The sequence below is a fragment of the Schistocerca serialis genome, chromosome 4 (assembly GCF_023864345.2).
Source record: "Schistocerca serialis cubense isolate TAMUIC-IGC-003099 chromosome 4, iqSchSeri2.2, whole genome shotgun sequence".
Taxonomy (NCBI): Eukaryota; Metazoa; Arthropoda; class Insecta; order Orthoptera; family Acrididae; genus Schistocerca; species Schistocerca serialis.
The window spans coordinates 738,994,706-739,009,464 of NC_064641.1; the positions used below are offsets into that span (position 1 = coordinate 738,994,706).

A 14,759-nucleotide genomic window follows, 5' to 3' on the forward strand; every position below is an offset into this window, starting at 1 on the left:
TTTGTGTAACTGATAGGAATAAAATTAAAAACTTAGGCTTGTTTGACAAGCACTTCAAATACGCATCACTAATATGATAAACTCAAGAACTGTACCAACATGACTTGTATACAGAAACATAAATGGCAATATTTATGCATGAGTTTTGCATGTGACACTTTATACCTAAAACTTACTAAATTTTAGTAATTCATTTATTATAGATTCAGAGCTATAACTATCATAGAAAAATCACTAACTCATGAAATATCAGTTTTTTATAAAACTCTCACTTAAATATTCACACTGAATTCTTGCTTACTATTGTAAGAACGTAACAGGGTCATTATTTCAGCTTATATATTCTCAGACCTCAAAAGTTTCAGAACTTTATAATGGGAATTTTGAGTTGCAATGCACAAAAGCTCATTCATGAACACCCGAGATAATTGTAAAACACATTACTTCTTATTCCAGAACATTTGAAAACATTCCTAGAGAATCCAAAATTCTTTTTGAAATTTATGAACAATTTCAACTTTGATCTCTTTGCAGGTTCTCAGACAGTGGTGTCATGTAGATGGTGAGACATTTCTGCAAACTGATTTGTTACTATCCTCAGGTGATCCTAATGACTGCTGCTCACATACATACATACATACATACATACATACATACATACAAACAAGCAAACAAACAAACAAACAAACAAACAAACATCCATGTTTCTATGTGTCTATCCATAATGTTCCATAGATCCAATTGAGAAGGAGAACCTTCATGGGTGTGGAACAAGTCAAGATACACATTAATGTAAGACAACAACTTAATCTGCTTTACTGTATTAACAACAGACTATCAATATATTTCTTAATGCTATTCACACTTATGTCATCTAAATCTCATCAAGTAAATTGGTAAGAAATTTACTACCTTGAAAAAGGGTGCTCCCTCCACGGTTTTACTATATAACTGCTCGCCATCTGCTATTAGTAGCTTAATATTTACTCAGTTACAATGGAACTTTCAAACAAAACAGTTTTTACATCTAAAAATACTGGAGTTTTATAACAAACAGTTATACTTGCTGTGTAGTTAACCCTGAATCGAGATATTCAAATAATTTGTAGAAACAGTAGGTAGTGATGTATAGTTCCTGTTTTCTTTTGAATTTATAAGGATTCCCAATTTATTGCTTTATGATAGATGGGAGCTTGTTTAATGTCTTACTAACAGAGCAATTAACACTATTCTGGGGCCTAGTCAAGGATGTGAAATGCTGGAGGAAGTGAGTAATTGGGATACAAACCACATTCCTCAGTCACTAAGCTGCCACCACCAGGATCGGGAAATTGCTAATGTAGAGGTGGCTAACCTAAATGGTGTCATCTTAATTTTTCAGTTGATATGACATAAATGGATCTTCTAACATACTGACATTGTATTTTGAGTGCATTCAAACTTGAGTCCAAAGCTTTAATAGTTAATCAGTCATCAGAATTGCCTGAAGTTGCCAACAAATTAACTTGCCAAAATACCACTATGTTTAGACGACACTATCACACTGAACACCTGAGAAGAGTTCAATATTATCATACACCAGGAAAATCTGAAATCACATCTCTCTATTATTTTCTGCATAACAAACACATCTCAACTGTATCAGTTCTTTAGTAGTGAAAGATTTAGCTAGAATTAACAACTAGTTATCATCTCCATAACTTGCCAGATTTTAATGAAACCACTTTGTACAGCTGATGGCAATGTAGAAATGCAATAGACAAAAGATGATCACAGTATCAAAACAAGATAGGCTGCATTATCTGACGAGTGTTTACTGCAGAGCTGTTAGCAAGCTGGTGTTTGTCGATACTGAAATGCTGTGATTGCTGAGGTAATGGAGGCTGTTTGCATTACATTTTTCAAACCTTTATCCACCCATTGACATGATAAGCATATACACAGTTGTTACTTATCAATAAAGCGATTTGCTTGAAAAAGTAAAAAATTCTATATTAAGTACCTACAACAATTCTTCGATAAGGAGTAAGTTCTGATGCGCTCTGCAGTATGTATTGACTGTACCTATCAGCATCAATCTTTCCCTTTTCCCTTAACATGTTGTTTTTAAAATTAGTTCACGTATGTGCTAGTGCCAGTTCATTGATGAAGTTAAAAGGAGCTACTAAAATGGTGTTTACAAGTATAATTACCTGCAGTGCAAACAGGCCCATGGTAACCAGCCCCATCCAGCTGTGCAGGGAGTAGAAGTTTGCTATCGGTGGATCTGCAAGGTTGTGTGAATCAAGTACTGCTATAAATCCAACCACAATGCATGGTATGGCAAGAGCATGGAAGATTGTGTGGAACAGCTTCACATAGATGCGACGGCAGCATCGACAGATTCGATACAGTAACAGGGCTGAAACAAAAAAAATTGTTAGTTTTTCTGTGCAAGAAATTTATATCACAAACTGTTACTCTAATTTGCTTTTGAAAAAAATGAAATTTATCAATTATTTTGTAAACTTCACAGAATGACAATATATCACATGTTACTCTCACCCCAATGTTTTCCTGTAAACCATATGGCATTACCAAGTGAGTACAGGTACATTTTTGAGATCTTTCATTGGACACAGAGCTCCTTCACAATTTATTTATGCAAACATAAAATATGAATATGACATCAGACAGAAAACAAGTGTGTGCCTGAAGCAGCCCACAAACATTAAGACTACTGAAAGAGGTGAAGACAACAAGCAGAATTATTATTGTTAAAAATATTTAATATGTATCTATATGTGTCACATCTGAAATAATCTGTATATGTAAGATACTACTAATGAGGCCACATATGCCATCACAGTAAACAAAAAATTGTTTCTCTTTCTTTTTGTAACTGGAAACAGTCTTAATTTTTCACACAGCATGCTGATTCTTGAAATGAATAGGATCCTTTTCACAGCCTGGCAAGCACAGACAGTATCAGAAACCACATAGCACTTGTGCATAGCCACAAAAAAAGAATAAGGAATAGAAGAAAGGACCAGCAGGGTCAACCCTTCTATCACAAATCAGGATGTGCATTACAGCATTCAGTAAGATTTATAAATTATATAAGATTGGCATTTTAAGTAAAACTGTGGCTGTGGAGTCTTACAGCAGGCCTGTGTACTTACAAAGCACCATGACAAAAAGGTAGCTTTTTCAGTACCTACAAATTTCCGATTTAATCACTATTTGCAGTCACTGGTTGGTTGGTTCTCACTTCTCAAACAGCTGCAGGAACAAAACAGTAAGCAGCTTTTAAGTCCATAGTTTATGTCTGGCACAATATCTTGTGGTAGAAACTGATCAGGATTGGACATCTATTCCAAAAATCTTTCAGCTTTTGGTGAGTAAAGACAACAGTGGACTTCACGTTAAGAATGTTACATTACTATCTGACTATATATACAAGAACTATAAATGCATTCCGTACATTACGAGTTTTATCTAGAAAAGAAGTACCCTTCACCACCATCAACTTGGCAGTCATTTACTGGAAATGAATGCACAAGTGAGGAAAGATATAGGTCATGAGTATCATCTACTACCATATTCCACCTAATCAAAAGTATGTAGACATTTATTAACGACACAGATATGGGGTATGTCCAAATTTTGCCTTTATGATGGCTTGAACATTAATGGTAGTACTTTCAGTAAGATGTCAATGTCCATGGAGGAATTGTAGCCCTTTCTTCCTCCAGAGCCACATCCAGATACAGTAGTGATGTAGGACACTGGTGTCTGGAGCGAAGCTGACGTGACACATCAAAAGATGTTGTTTGGGATCAGATCGGGACTCTAAGCAGGCCAGCCCATATTAGGAATGTTGCTGTCCACAAACCACTGACTCAAAGATGCTGCTTTGTGACAGGGATTACTGTCATATTGCTACAGTCATACTCTCTGAACTGCTCCTCTACTGTACACAGTAACAATACTGTAAAATACGTTTATATCTTTCTACATTTATCTTATTCTGAAGTGCAGTAAGGAACCACACACTGAACATAAACACCCTTATACTGTAACATTTACACCTCTATATTTCACTGTTGGCACAACACATGATAGCAGGTAATGTTATCCAGGCATTTGCCCAACCCAAATTCCTCCAGCAGATTGCCACAGGATATAGATGCTTACCCTCACTCATCAATCCAAATCACTTGTCTCCAATCACCCTTTGTCCAGTAGTACTGCTCTTCAAATGTACTTCAGCATTAACTGCAGTTACTATGAGGTTCATTCAAATGAAACCTGGTCAGAGCATCTACCTTTGTCTCACACGTATGGTGACACCACGTAACTCCGAGTATTGTGGTGCCATCTATTGGTAGAGAGACTGATGCGTGCACACAATTTGATGTTGTATAGCACCAGTGCGGTTTCACGCCAAAGAGAAGGTGGTCACACAAGTTATCATCCACTACATGCAGGCGAGTAAGCAGGGACAACAAGGAATGATTTGATTTTTGGTGGTAGAGGGAGTTGTAGGCTGTGAAATGTATTGACAGATGAACGCTGTGTACAATGAGTAGTTCAAGTGTTGTAGAATGGCGCAAATAATTCCTTGAGGGCCGTTAGTCACTGGAACACTATGCTCGTCCTGGACAGGCTCATCGTGTCATTACACTGGAAATGGTTGCGGAAGTGAATGCTTTAGTCTTGGACAACTACAGAATCATCATGTACAAAATCCAGTGGTTACTGGGTATTAACATGGGCACCGCCCACACCATAATGCATAGAGAAATCTGTGCACAGTGGGTTCCCCACCAACTGACCACTGAACAGCACAATACTCGAATGGCACTGTCTTTTAGCTGCAACATTATCATGAGGATGAATACTGCTTTCTGTCACATATTGTCACAAGTGACGAAACATAGTGTCACCATTTTGAACTGGAAAATAAGCGTCAGAGCAAGCAGTGGAAACATGCGACTTCACCACCTCCAAAGAAATCAAAGGCCGTGCACAGCAGTTCTGGTAAGGTCATAGTGTCCTCCTTTTTTGGCCACAAGGGTTCATTGCTTGTCGAGTTCCTGGAATGGGGACATCAATTCCCAACGGACGACGAAGTGTGTGACAGGTTCCAGGCATGGATCCGACAGCAGCCTAGTAGCTTCTTCAAGGATGGAATCAATGGCTAGTGTCACAATGGGATAAATGTGCCAACAGTTTTGGCGACTATTTTTAGTATGTGTACTGCATATAACTACATTTTTGAGTTAATAAAATCGTTACCGTTACTTTACACTAGTGACTGGATTTCGTTTGAATGCCCCTTATATACTTTTTTCATCACTGGTCACATATTTAATTTATATGGCATTTGAGAGACAATATAGTGAAAAAAATCCTATGTGCATTTTCATAAAGTTGTAGTGAATTTCGTATGTTATTTAAATATTTACTATTTGCAGTTATATTTTCAAGGACGTGGGTAGTCTTGGCAAGCCCAAGTCAAACCTTGTTAAATAATGATGTGAATGACTATTCACAATCAGTAATATGGTAAGTCACAATGTGCCATACCACAAAAGTAATGTACAATTATTCGTCGTGTGTGCTCTCGACAGGACACGTTGGCGCCGGCCGTTGTGGCCGAGTAGTTCTAGGCGCTTCAGTCCAGAACCACACTGCTGCTACGGTCACAGGTTCGAATCCTGCCTGGGGCATGGATGTGTGTGCTGTCCTTAGGTTAGTTAGGTTTAAGTAGTTCTAAGTTCTAGGGGACTGATGACCTCAGATGTTGAGTCCGATAGTGCTCAAAGCCAATTGAACCATTTGAACCACAACACGTTGCAGGATGGGATTGGTCATATAGACATAAAAACATAAATTGGAACTTCATGCAAATACACGTTCTTTTTCCTCATTATATCAACTATCCAATGTCATAAATTAAATAATATGACCAGTGGTGGAAAAAAAAAAGCAGATTAATAATGAAGTTCGATAGGGAGTCGAACCGTCACCATATACACATTGGTCTTCCAAAGCTCGAATCCTGATCAATTGACCACCATGAACTTTTAAGTCCAGTACCTCAGAACAGATACAGGGTGTTTCAAAAATGACCGGTATATTTGAAACGGCAATAAAAACTAAACGAGCAGCGATAGAAATACACCGTTTGTTGCAATATGCTTGGGACAACAGTACATTTTCAGGCAGACAAACTTTCGAAATTACAGTAGTTACAATTTTCAACAACAGATGGCACTGCGGTCTGGGAAACTCTATAGTACGATATTTTCCACATATCCACCATGCGTAGCAATAATATGGCGTAGTCTCTGAATGAAATTACCCGAAACCTTTGACAACGTGTCTGGCGGAGTGGCTTCACATGCAGATGAGATGTACTGCTTCAGCTGTTCAATTGTTTCTGGATTCTGGCGGTACACCTGGTCTTTCAAGTGTCCCCACAGAAAGAAGTCACAGGGGTTCATGTCTGGCGAATAGGGAGGCCAATCCACGCCGCCTCCTGTATGTTTCGGATAGCCCAAAGAAATCGCACGATCATCGAAATATTCATTCAGGAAATTAAAGACGTCGGCCGTGCGATGTGGCCGGGCACCATCTTGCATAAACCACAAGGTGTTTGCAGAGTCATCTAAGGCAGTTTGTACCGCCAAAAATTCACGAAGAATCTCCAGATAGCGTGATGCAGTAATCGTTTCGGATCTGAAAAATGGGCCAATGATTCCTTTGGAAGAAATGGCGGCCCAGACCAGTACTTTTTGAGGATGCAGGGACGATGGGACTGCAACATGGGGCTTTTCGGTTCCCCATATGCGCCAGTTCTGTTTATTGACGAAGCCGTCCAGGTAAAAATAAGCTTCGTCAGTAAACCAAATGCTGCCCACATGCATATCGCCGTCATCAATCCTGTGCACTATATCGTTAGCGAATGTCTCTCGTGCAGCAATGGTAGCGGCACTGAGGGGTTGCCGCGTTTGAATTTTGTATGGATAGAGGTGTAAACTCTGGCGCATGAGATGATACGTGGACGTTGGCGTCATTTGGAACGCAGCTGCAACACAGCGAACGGAAACCCGAGGCTGCTGTTGGATCACCTGCTGCACTAGCTGCGCGTTGCCCTCTGTGGTTGCCGTACGCGGTCGCCCTACCTTTCCAGCACGTTCATCCGTCACGTTCCCAGTCCGTTGAAATCAAACAGATCCTTTATTGTATCGCTTTTTGGTCCTTTGGTTACATTAAACCTCCGTTGAAAACTTCGTCTTGTTGCAACAACACTGTGTTCTAGGCAGTGGAATTCCAAAACCAGAAAAATCCTCTGTTCTAAGGAATAAACCATGTTGTCTACAGCACACTTGCACGTTGTGAACAGCACACGCTTACAGCAGAAAGACGACGTACAGAATGGCGCACCCACAGACTGCGTTGTCTTCTATATCTTTCACATCACTTGCAGCGCCATCTGTTGTTGAAAATTGTGTATTTCGAATTTCGAATTCTGTAATTTCGAAAGTTTGTCCGCCTGAAAATGTACTGTTGTCCCAAGCATATTGCAACAAACGGTGTATTTCTATCGCTGCTCGTTTAGTTTTTATTGCCGTTTCAAATATACCGGTCATTTTTGAAACACCCTGTACATACGCCACGTAATAGATGCGTAAAACTTCTCTTGTGATTTTGTCGTAATTGCCGGTATATTGCACCTTACTACTGGCACACTGCGTTGTTTTAATGGCCTACTAAGGTGTAGTAAGTTTGAAGTAAATCCGTGATCCCAATGTTGTGGTCTCCCCCTGTAAGTTGCGGCAACACTGCGGCGTTGCCACAGAGAGCGATACGCAATCACGTTACGTGATTGGTTGTGTGAGAGACGCGCGAAGCAGCCGCGCCAACTCCACTTGAACGGTCACGTCTCATATTTTGGTAATTTCTAAGAATGATTGCGTATTGAAGTTGCGGTGTCCAAACGATACACATCGAACGTGCGATCGTAAATCGATCATGCGACTCTGGTGGCGGGCGTTGTGATCAGTTATTTGTGATCGTCATTTTTGTATGTTTCCCGTCGTTTCCTTCGTTGCTCTAAATTACACACCTCCGCGAATTATTTGTGAATTGCTAGGGAATACCAGACGATTTATGTGGTTAGTGAGTTGGATGTCTGGTGTTCTCGACGTTTCTTCCGCGGATTCTCTCACATGGAAAAATCTAATTCCACATTTATCCAGTGTAGAAAATTGTTCTACTTTTTATCGCAAATATGGAGTACTACTGGACGAGGAAAGAAGTGACTGTGGAGACTGTGGCGGTGCGAAGTGTGTAAAACTTCGTAGGAACAATTTCGATGCTGGAATACCGTTTACAGTTTCATTGTCGACAGTGCGGAAAATGAACGAGTATCAGGAAGCATACATGGTTCGACTCTGCCAAATTATCCATCCAGACCACCGTAATGGACTTTCACATGATTCCAACGCCGACGACGGGTAAGGTAAGTCGTCTCTTTTTTTTTCTTTTTTTTTTTTCTTTCGAATAACCCATTTGGAGGGTACGATGAATCAACGATGAATCAACTTTGGCTACTCTTCATTGTATTAGATTTCTTCAGTTTCGAAATTTTCTTCATCCTTTTAGAGTGTTGTTCCCTTTCTTCTTGAGTCCACTTTCGTCTAGTTATTTTCTTTCTCTCCTGAAATTCTGCCTTTTGAACTGCCTTTCTGAAATGTGTTCTGTTTTCTATTGCGTCTATTGTAACTCCAGCATTTTCAATGTCCTTTTCAGTCTCTATGAACCATGCTGGCTTGGATTTGTAGCTATTGAGTAATGTGAATATCCGCTTGGTTAGTCTGTTGTTATCCATTCTGAATATATGTCCAAAAAACTGTAGTCTCCTCTTCCTCATTACATCGGTTAGTTTCTCCGTTTTCAGATATAGCTCTCTGTTTGGTCTTAACCTGTATTCAGCATTATCGTTTCTTTTAGCTCCCAGTATTTTCCTTAAAATTCTTCTTTCGACCTTCTCTAGTTTCTCAAGATCTCCATTTCTTGTTAGTTTAAGTGTTTCTGCCGCATAGAGATAATACTTTTTATTAAAAGTATTTTTGTAACGCTCTTCTTTTGTCGTTGCTGTAGCGACCACCGTCAACATACTCATAACGCCCGCCACCAAGTCGCATGATCGATTTACGACAGCACGTTCGATATGTATCGTTTGGACCCCGCCACTTCGATACGCAATCATTCTAGGAAATTAGCCATATTTTGCGGTTGGACTGTAAGTTGTGATAGAGTGAGTGTCTCGAAGACTGCCGGCACTAGCTTCGGGTCCGCGGCGTACTCACAGAAGCCACTGAAGGTGATGAACCCGGCGACCATGAGCACGGGGTGGAGGTTGAACTGGCGGGCGGGCTCCTCGGTCCAGGCGAAGCCCCCGGCGTAGTACAGAGCCCAGAAGAGGGTCAGCGTGAGGGCGCCGAGCAGCAGTAGGCTGGCCAACACCACCACCAGCATGTACTCGAACCAGTTCATGCACGCCCACCCGCTCTCCTCGTCGTCATACTGACGATGCCTGCAACAAAGGAGAAACAGCTCGGTAAGACCAGCCAAAGTTCAATACAGTAAGCTACTCACTATAGACTGTTGTCGTGCTGCTGCGATTACATGAAATGCGAGGCAGAAAAGAAGTGAGCATATGTCCATGTACAGACAAGCAAATGATTACAATTTCAGAAAAACTGAATTTATTCGAGGGAAAGAACTTCACAAATTGAGCTAGTCAGTAATGCCTTATATATATATGAGAAGGTTTTCAAGTTCTAGTGAAGTTTATGAGTTCTTCTCCAGTGGTTTTGTTGGGGTCGTCCCACCACAGTTTTCGTTTGCCTGTCCGCAAGAATGTGGTAATTGCTTCTTGGTCGGGCCGTTTTCATTCACACCTCGATTGGGTAATTTAGGGTTGGTGTCGCGGGTCTCTGTGGTTCGGAGTCTGTACAGACACCGCCCTTGCTACAACTCGGGGACGTGGTGGCTTGTAGTGGAAGTTTTGGGGCAGATCTGCGGTGGCCCTGTAGACCACCAGTAACTATTCTGCCTATTGTGATTTGGGCCCCTTTACACGTGTCACTCCCTCACCAAACTAAGGCAAATTTTTTGGGGAATTGCCTTTAATGTGAAGGTTTGTGTGCTAGCTTATTCACATTTATCTTGTAACAACTGACAGGTGTAATACAAGTTATTTAACTGGCGAGAGACAACTATTTTAGCTTTAGTACAAACTAGCTATTTAAAGTTTTTTTTTTTTTATTTCTCTATTATAGATATAGCAAGTTTAAAATCTTGCTATTGGGAAGTTGTTAACGTCATACGTTGCAATATCCTTTACATAGAGAAAATTTTCCATCTATTTAAAAGAGTTTTTTAAATTGTTGTTATATATATATATATATATATATATATATATATATATATATATATATATGTGTGTGTGTGTGTGTGTGTGTGTGTGTGTGTGTGTGTGTGTGTGTGTGTGTGTGTGTGTGTGTCAAGTTAAAATCTTACTATTGGGAAGTTATTAACGTCATACCTGGCAATCTCCTTTCCATAAAGATTATTATTGAGAATCCCTTTTAAAATAAAAAGATAACCTTAGCAATGTGTGTTATTTCACCAGCACCTCCTGGCCCCTACTTCCACGATAACGTTTTTGGAATAACATGTGCACTTGAGTTGTTGTTTGTGAACCGCCCTAACTGACGGGTCAACGTGGTCAAAACCCCAATATGGTTGCAGGACCCTGACCCAAAGCTTCAGACTTTGTCAACTGAGGACAGATCCAGCGACCTTGCTGGCCGAGGTGCGGTTTGGCAAGCATGAAGACAAGCAGTAGAAAATCTCACCATGCGCGAGTGGACATTATATTGCTAAACTGTAAGCCAAGATGGCTTTCCACGAAGGGTAACAAAACGGGGCGTAGAAGATCGTCGATGCTCAGCCCAGGCCTAGTGATCGGGACTCAGTTCGAAGCGGGACTAGTCACTGAGGTCAAGTCTATTCCAGTCAATGAGAGCCCAGGCCAAGACGTGTCTGCAGACTCCCCGGGTAGCAACGAGATACCACCCTGGCTGTCGCCCGCGACATAGCCCGACAACCAGGTGTGATGGTTTGGGGTGGCATTTCTTCTCATAGCAGCATCCCTTTGGTTGTCATCCGCAGCACCTTTACAGCACTGCTGTACGTCGACGGTATTTTACAGTCGTCTCCCTTGCCCTTCATGGCAAGCCATGCTGAGCTTACACTTCAGCTAGATAATGCCCGCCCTCACAAGGCGACAGTTTTTACTGATTGCCTTCATGCCTGTCAAATCTTGTCTTCGCGCTTGCCAAACCCTACATTGGTCAGCAAGGTGACTGGATCTCTCCCCAATTGAGAAATTCAGAACGACGAAGCATTAAGGGCAGGGTTTTCCAAACAGCTCGGCATTTCGACGGTCTAAAGCGCAAATTGGACAGTATTTGGTACGATGTCACGCTGGTGGACTCCCAACAACTCTCTCGGTGAATGCCAAACCATATAACCGCTTGCATAATCTAAGGACCAGTGGTGGGCCAATGTGTTACTGACTTGGTCAATCTATAAAGCCCTTTCTCTTGAATAAATCATCCAGTTTTTCTGAAATTGTAATGATTTATTTGTCGGTTCATATACATCACATTAGAACAATTTATTCGTGGTGAGTCTTTTTTTTTTTGTCGGCTTTGAGAGTAATTTTAAGTCTGTTGTACTGTTGTACACGATCGACTTTCTGGTCAAAATCTGCTACTCGTTGCTGGTGCAGGTAAATCAACCGCCACACCACGTCGTGGGTAAGTCAGTGAAATTAACTATTAACAGACTGCGCGCAGGGTAGATTTCAATAATCGTGGAGTTGAAGAATGCAGGAACAGGGGCATGTGGGCGTCTCCTAACTCTGCAAGTTAACCTATTGTCGCAGCGTTTACTCATATTATAGCAATTGATTTTGTGCTTTTGTTTCTTCTTAATCTTTATATTTTGTTGCTTACTTAGTTTTCATGATGCATTGCAAAAGCTGCAGGAGGACTTTACGTTACTCCTGCTAGAGTTCTCCCAGAACGTAAACCAAATATCTCAAAGCAAAAAGGGATTTAGGATTTACAATACTAGGAGAAGGAGACAGTCTACGCTCAGCATAAATAAGAAAGTCAACACAATGTTTTCTAACGCGATAAATGCTCCAAGGTAGACTCTGGAAGAATTCCAAGAGACGTACTGGTAGTGAATTAGGTATAGCTGTAAATAAAAAGAGTCAATAGAAGCCTGTTCTGAAAACCACAATGCTTCACTTACCGTGGCCTGAACGAAAATGATCTGAGCTCTCCTTTGTCAGACGTGGGTACTAGCTACCTCCCTTGAATCCTAACTATGACGCATACACACAGGCAGAGGTGGAAGACAAGAAAAAATGTCTGAGTCGATAATGCTGTTCAGAAAACACACACACACACACACACACACACACACACAAACACACACACAGAGAGAGAGAGAGAGAGAGAGAGAGATTGCCCGTATGTTGTTGCTGCAGTTCCATTCCATGGCAGGACAACGAAACCACCGCGCCACTTAACTGACATTAGCAGAGCAGTAATGACATAAACCCATTATCTGCGATGGAGCTTCTGTAACGAAATGCTACGGACGGCGTCTCCCGAGAGAAAGTAATGGCGTGCTTAGCATAACAAGTACCGCATAAATTTCGCCTTCAGGCGCTGGAGCACTTCTCCGCGGACCATCTTCGCGTCGCAAGCAGGTTCCAGGGTTGTCTGGACACTACAGCTCCCAGCTGGTCGTTTCGTTGGCCTCCCCGACTTCCATCGTCTAAGGTATGAGTCACAGAAGTAAAACTGACAAAAATAACGACTGCCTATTTGTGTAGGGGAGCGATGAGCTCAACTTCCTTCACACTGTCATTTTCTCTGTGTGAAAATGAGTTAGAAGTAGATACCAACAATGCTGCCATGCTTCTGTCAACAATGCCGGAGGCGGATGCAGAGTATTAACTAGTCGTAAAACATTGGTTTCGTGGATCTACGTGTAATCCTGAGGAGTAGCATCACCCAAATTCACAAACAGCGAAATAGGTTAAACACACAGGAACAGAATTTAATTACACCACTGTGATGAGACTAAATGCGTGCTCTTGGTGCATTTGTTGCTTTTGTACACAGCAGTTATAACTGAAGAAAACAAGCCGTACTGGTGAACAAGTGTTAGTATGATGTGGCGCAACAGTGGAAAATAAGTTGGAAATTTTGAAGTAAGGCAAGGACAAACTGTTTATTTTGTGACAGATACTTTGATTGTGTAAGTAAATGTGATTGACGATTTAAACACAGCCAGCCAGATGATGATAGCGTGATTCTCGAAACGCTTAGCTCTGAATTAACAATGCTTCTTTTCGTGTTGAATGAAATATATATATATATATATATAATGAACTTCAGGTATGTGTACAGTATGGTTTATCAGAGGCTGGAAAATTAAAATCTGCAGTTGTCTTGTTCAAATGGCTCTGGAGCACTATGGGACTTAACTTCTGAGGTCATCACTCCCCTAGAACTTAGAACTACTTAAACCTGACTAACCTAAGGACATCACACACATCCATGCCCGAGACAGGATTCGAATCTGCGAACGTAGCGGTCGCGCGGTTCCAGACTGTAGCGCCTAGAACCGCTCGGCCTCTCCGTTCGGCAGTTGTCTTGTTTCACAGTATACTATTGACCAAAAGTATTTGATCACGAGATGTCAGGAGACCAGACTGTAAAGGGAGGCGGGAAATACCGTGTAGTCGGTAGAGAAACAGTAACAGCAGAATGGATCCATCACAAGATCTCAGTGACATTATTGGATGTCCCTTGAGTAACAAATCCATCAGAGACATTTCAACCTTTCCAAAAGGCGCCCAAGTCGACTGTTGGTAACGTGGCTGAAGAGAAAACGCGAAAGAACAGCCACAACTAAACGAAGAGCAGGCAAACCTCATTTGCTGATGGACAGAGATAGTCGAGCATTGTGGAGGGTGCCTGTCAAAAATCGCATTAAATCAGCGTCAGGAATCAGTCAAGTTCTAGAGTGCTACCAACAATGCAGCTAGCACAATGACTGTGCGTAAGGAGGTTAAAAAAACATAGGGTGCAATGGTCGAGGATCTCCTCATAAGCCCCTCATTTCTGTAGTCAATGGTAAGCGACGCTTCAGGTGCTGTGAAGAGAAGCACCATTGGGCAGTGGATGACTCGAAGCGAGTGTTTAGGAGTGGTGAATCTCCCTGTGGTAATGTGATGGAAGGATTTGGGTTCCGTGAATGCCTGGAGAACGTTACCGATCACTATGTCGTGCCAACATGAAGTGCGTAGGAGATGGTGTTACAGTATGGAGTGTCTTTCGTGGTGAGGTGTGATCCCCTCATTGAGCTCAAGAAAACGGTAAATTTGGAAGCATATGAACACATTTTACAGCAATGTACAGTAGAAGACCAGTTCACAGACGATGATTGTATCAGCGGGATAATGAACACTGTCAAAGCAGCATCTGAGTCCGAGAGTCCCAATGGAGCACCTCTGGCTTGAGTAAGAACGTTGACTTCGCTCCAGACCCCAGCCTCCAACATCACTACACAGTCTAGTTTCGGTTCATGAGTGAGAATGGGTTCCCATTCCT

The 14,759-nt window shown here is 41.5% G+C and overlaps 1 protein-coding gene across 4 annotated transcripts in view; it reads right to left on the reverse strand.

The window, feature by feature from the left end:
* The window catches only part of LOC126473259 (transmembrane ascorbate-dependent reductase CYB561), a 302,748-nt gene that overhangs the window by 11,882 nt on the left and 276,107 nt on the right, over nucleotides 1-14,759 (reverse strand). For all 4 annotated transcript variants that reach the window (XM_050100205.1, XM_050100207.1, XM_050100204.1 and 1 more), the window contains exons 2-3: nucleotides 9,363-9,589; nucleotides 2,193-2,401 (exon numbers count right to left, since the gene is read on the reverse strand). In XM_050100205.1, coding sequence (XP_049956162.1) covers nucleotides 2,193-2,401; nucleotides 9,363-9,589 — 436 coding nt within the window. The remainder of the gene's footprint in view (nucleotides 1-2,192; nucleotides 2,402-9,362; nucleotides 9,590-14,759) is intronic.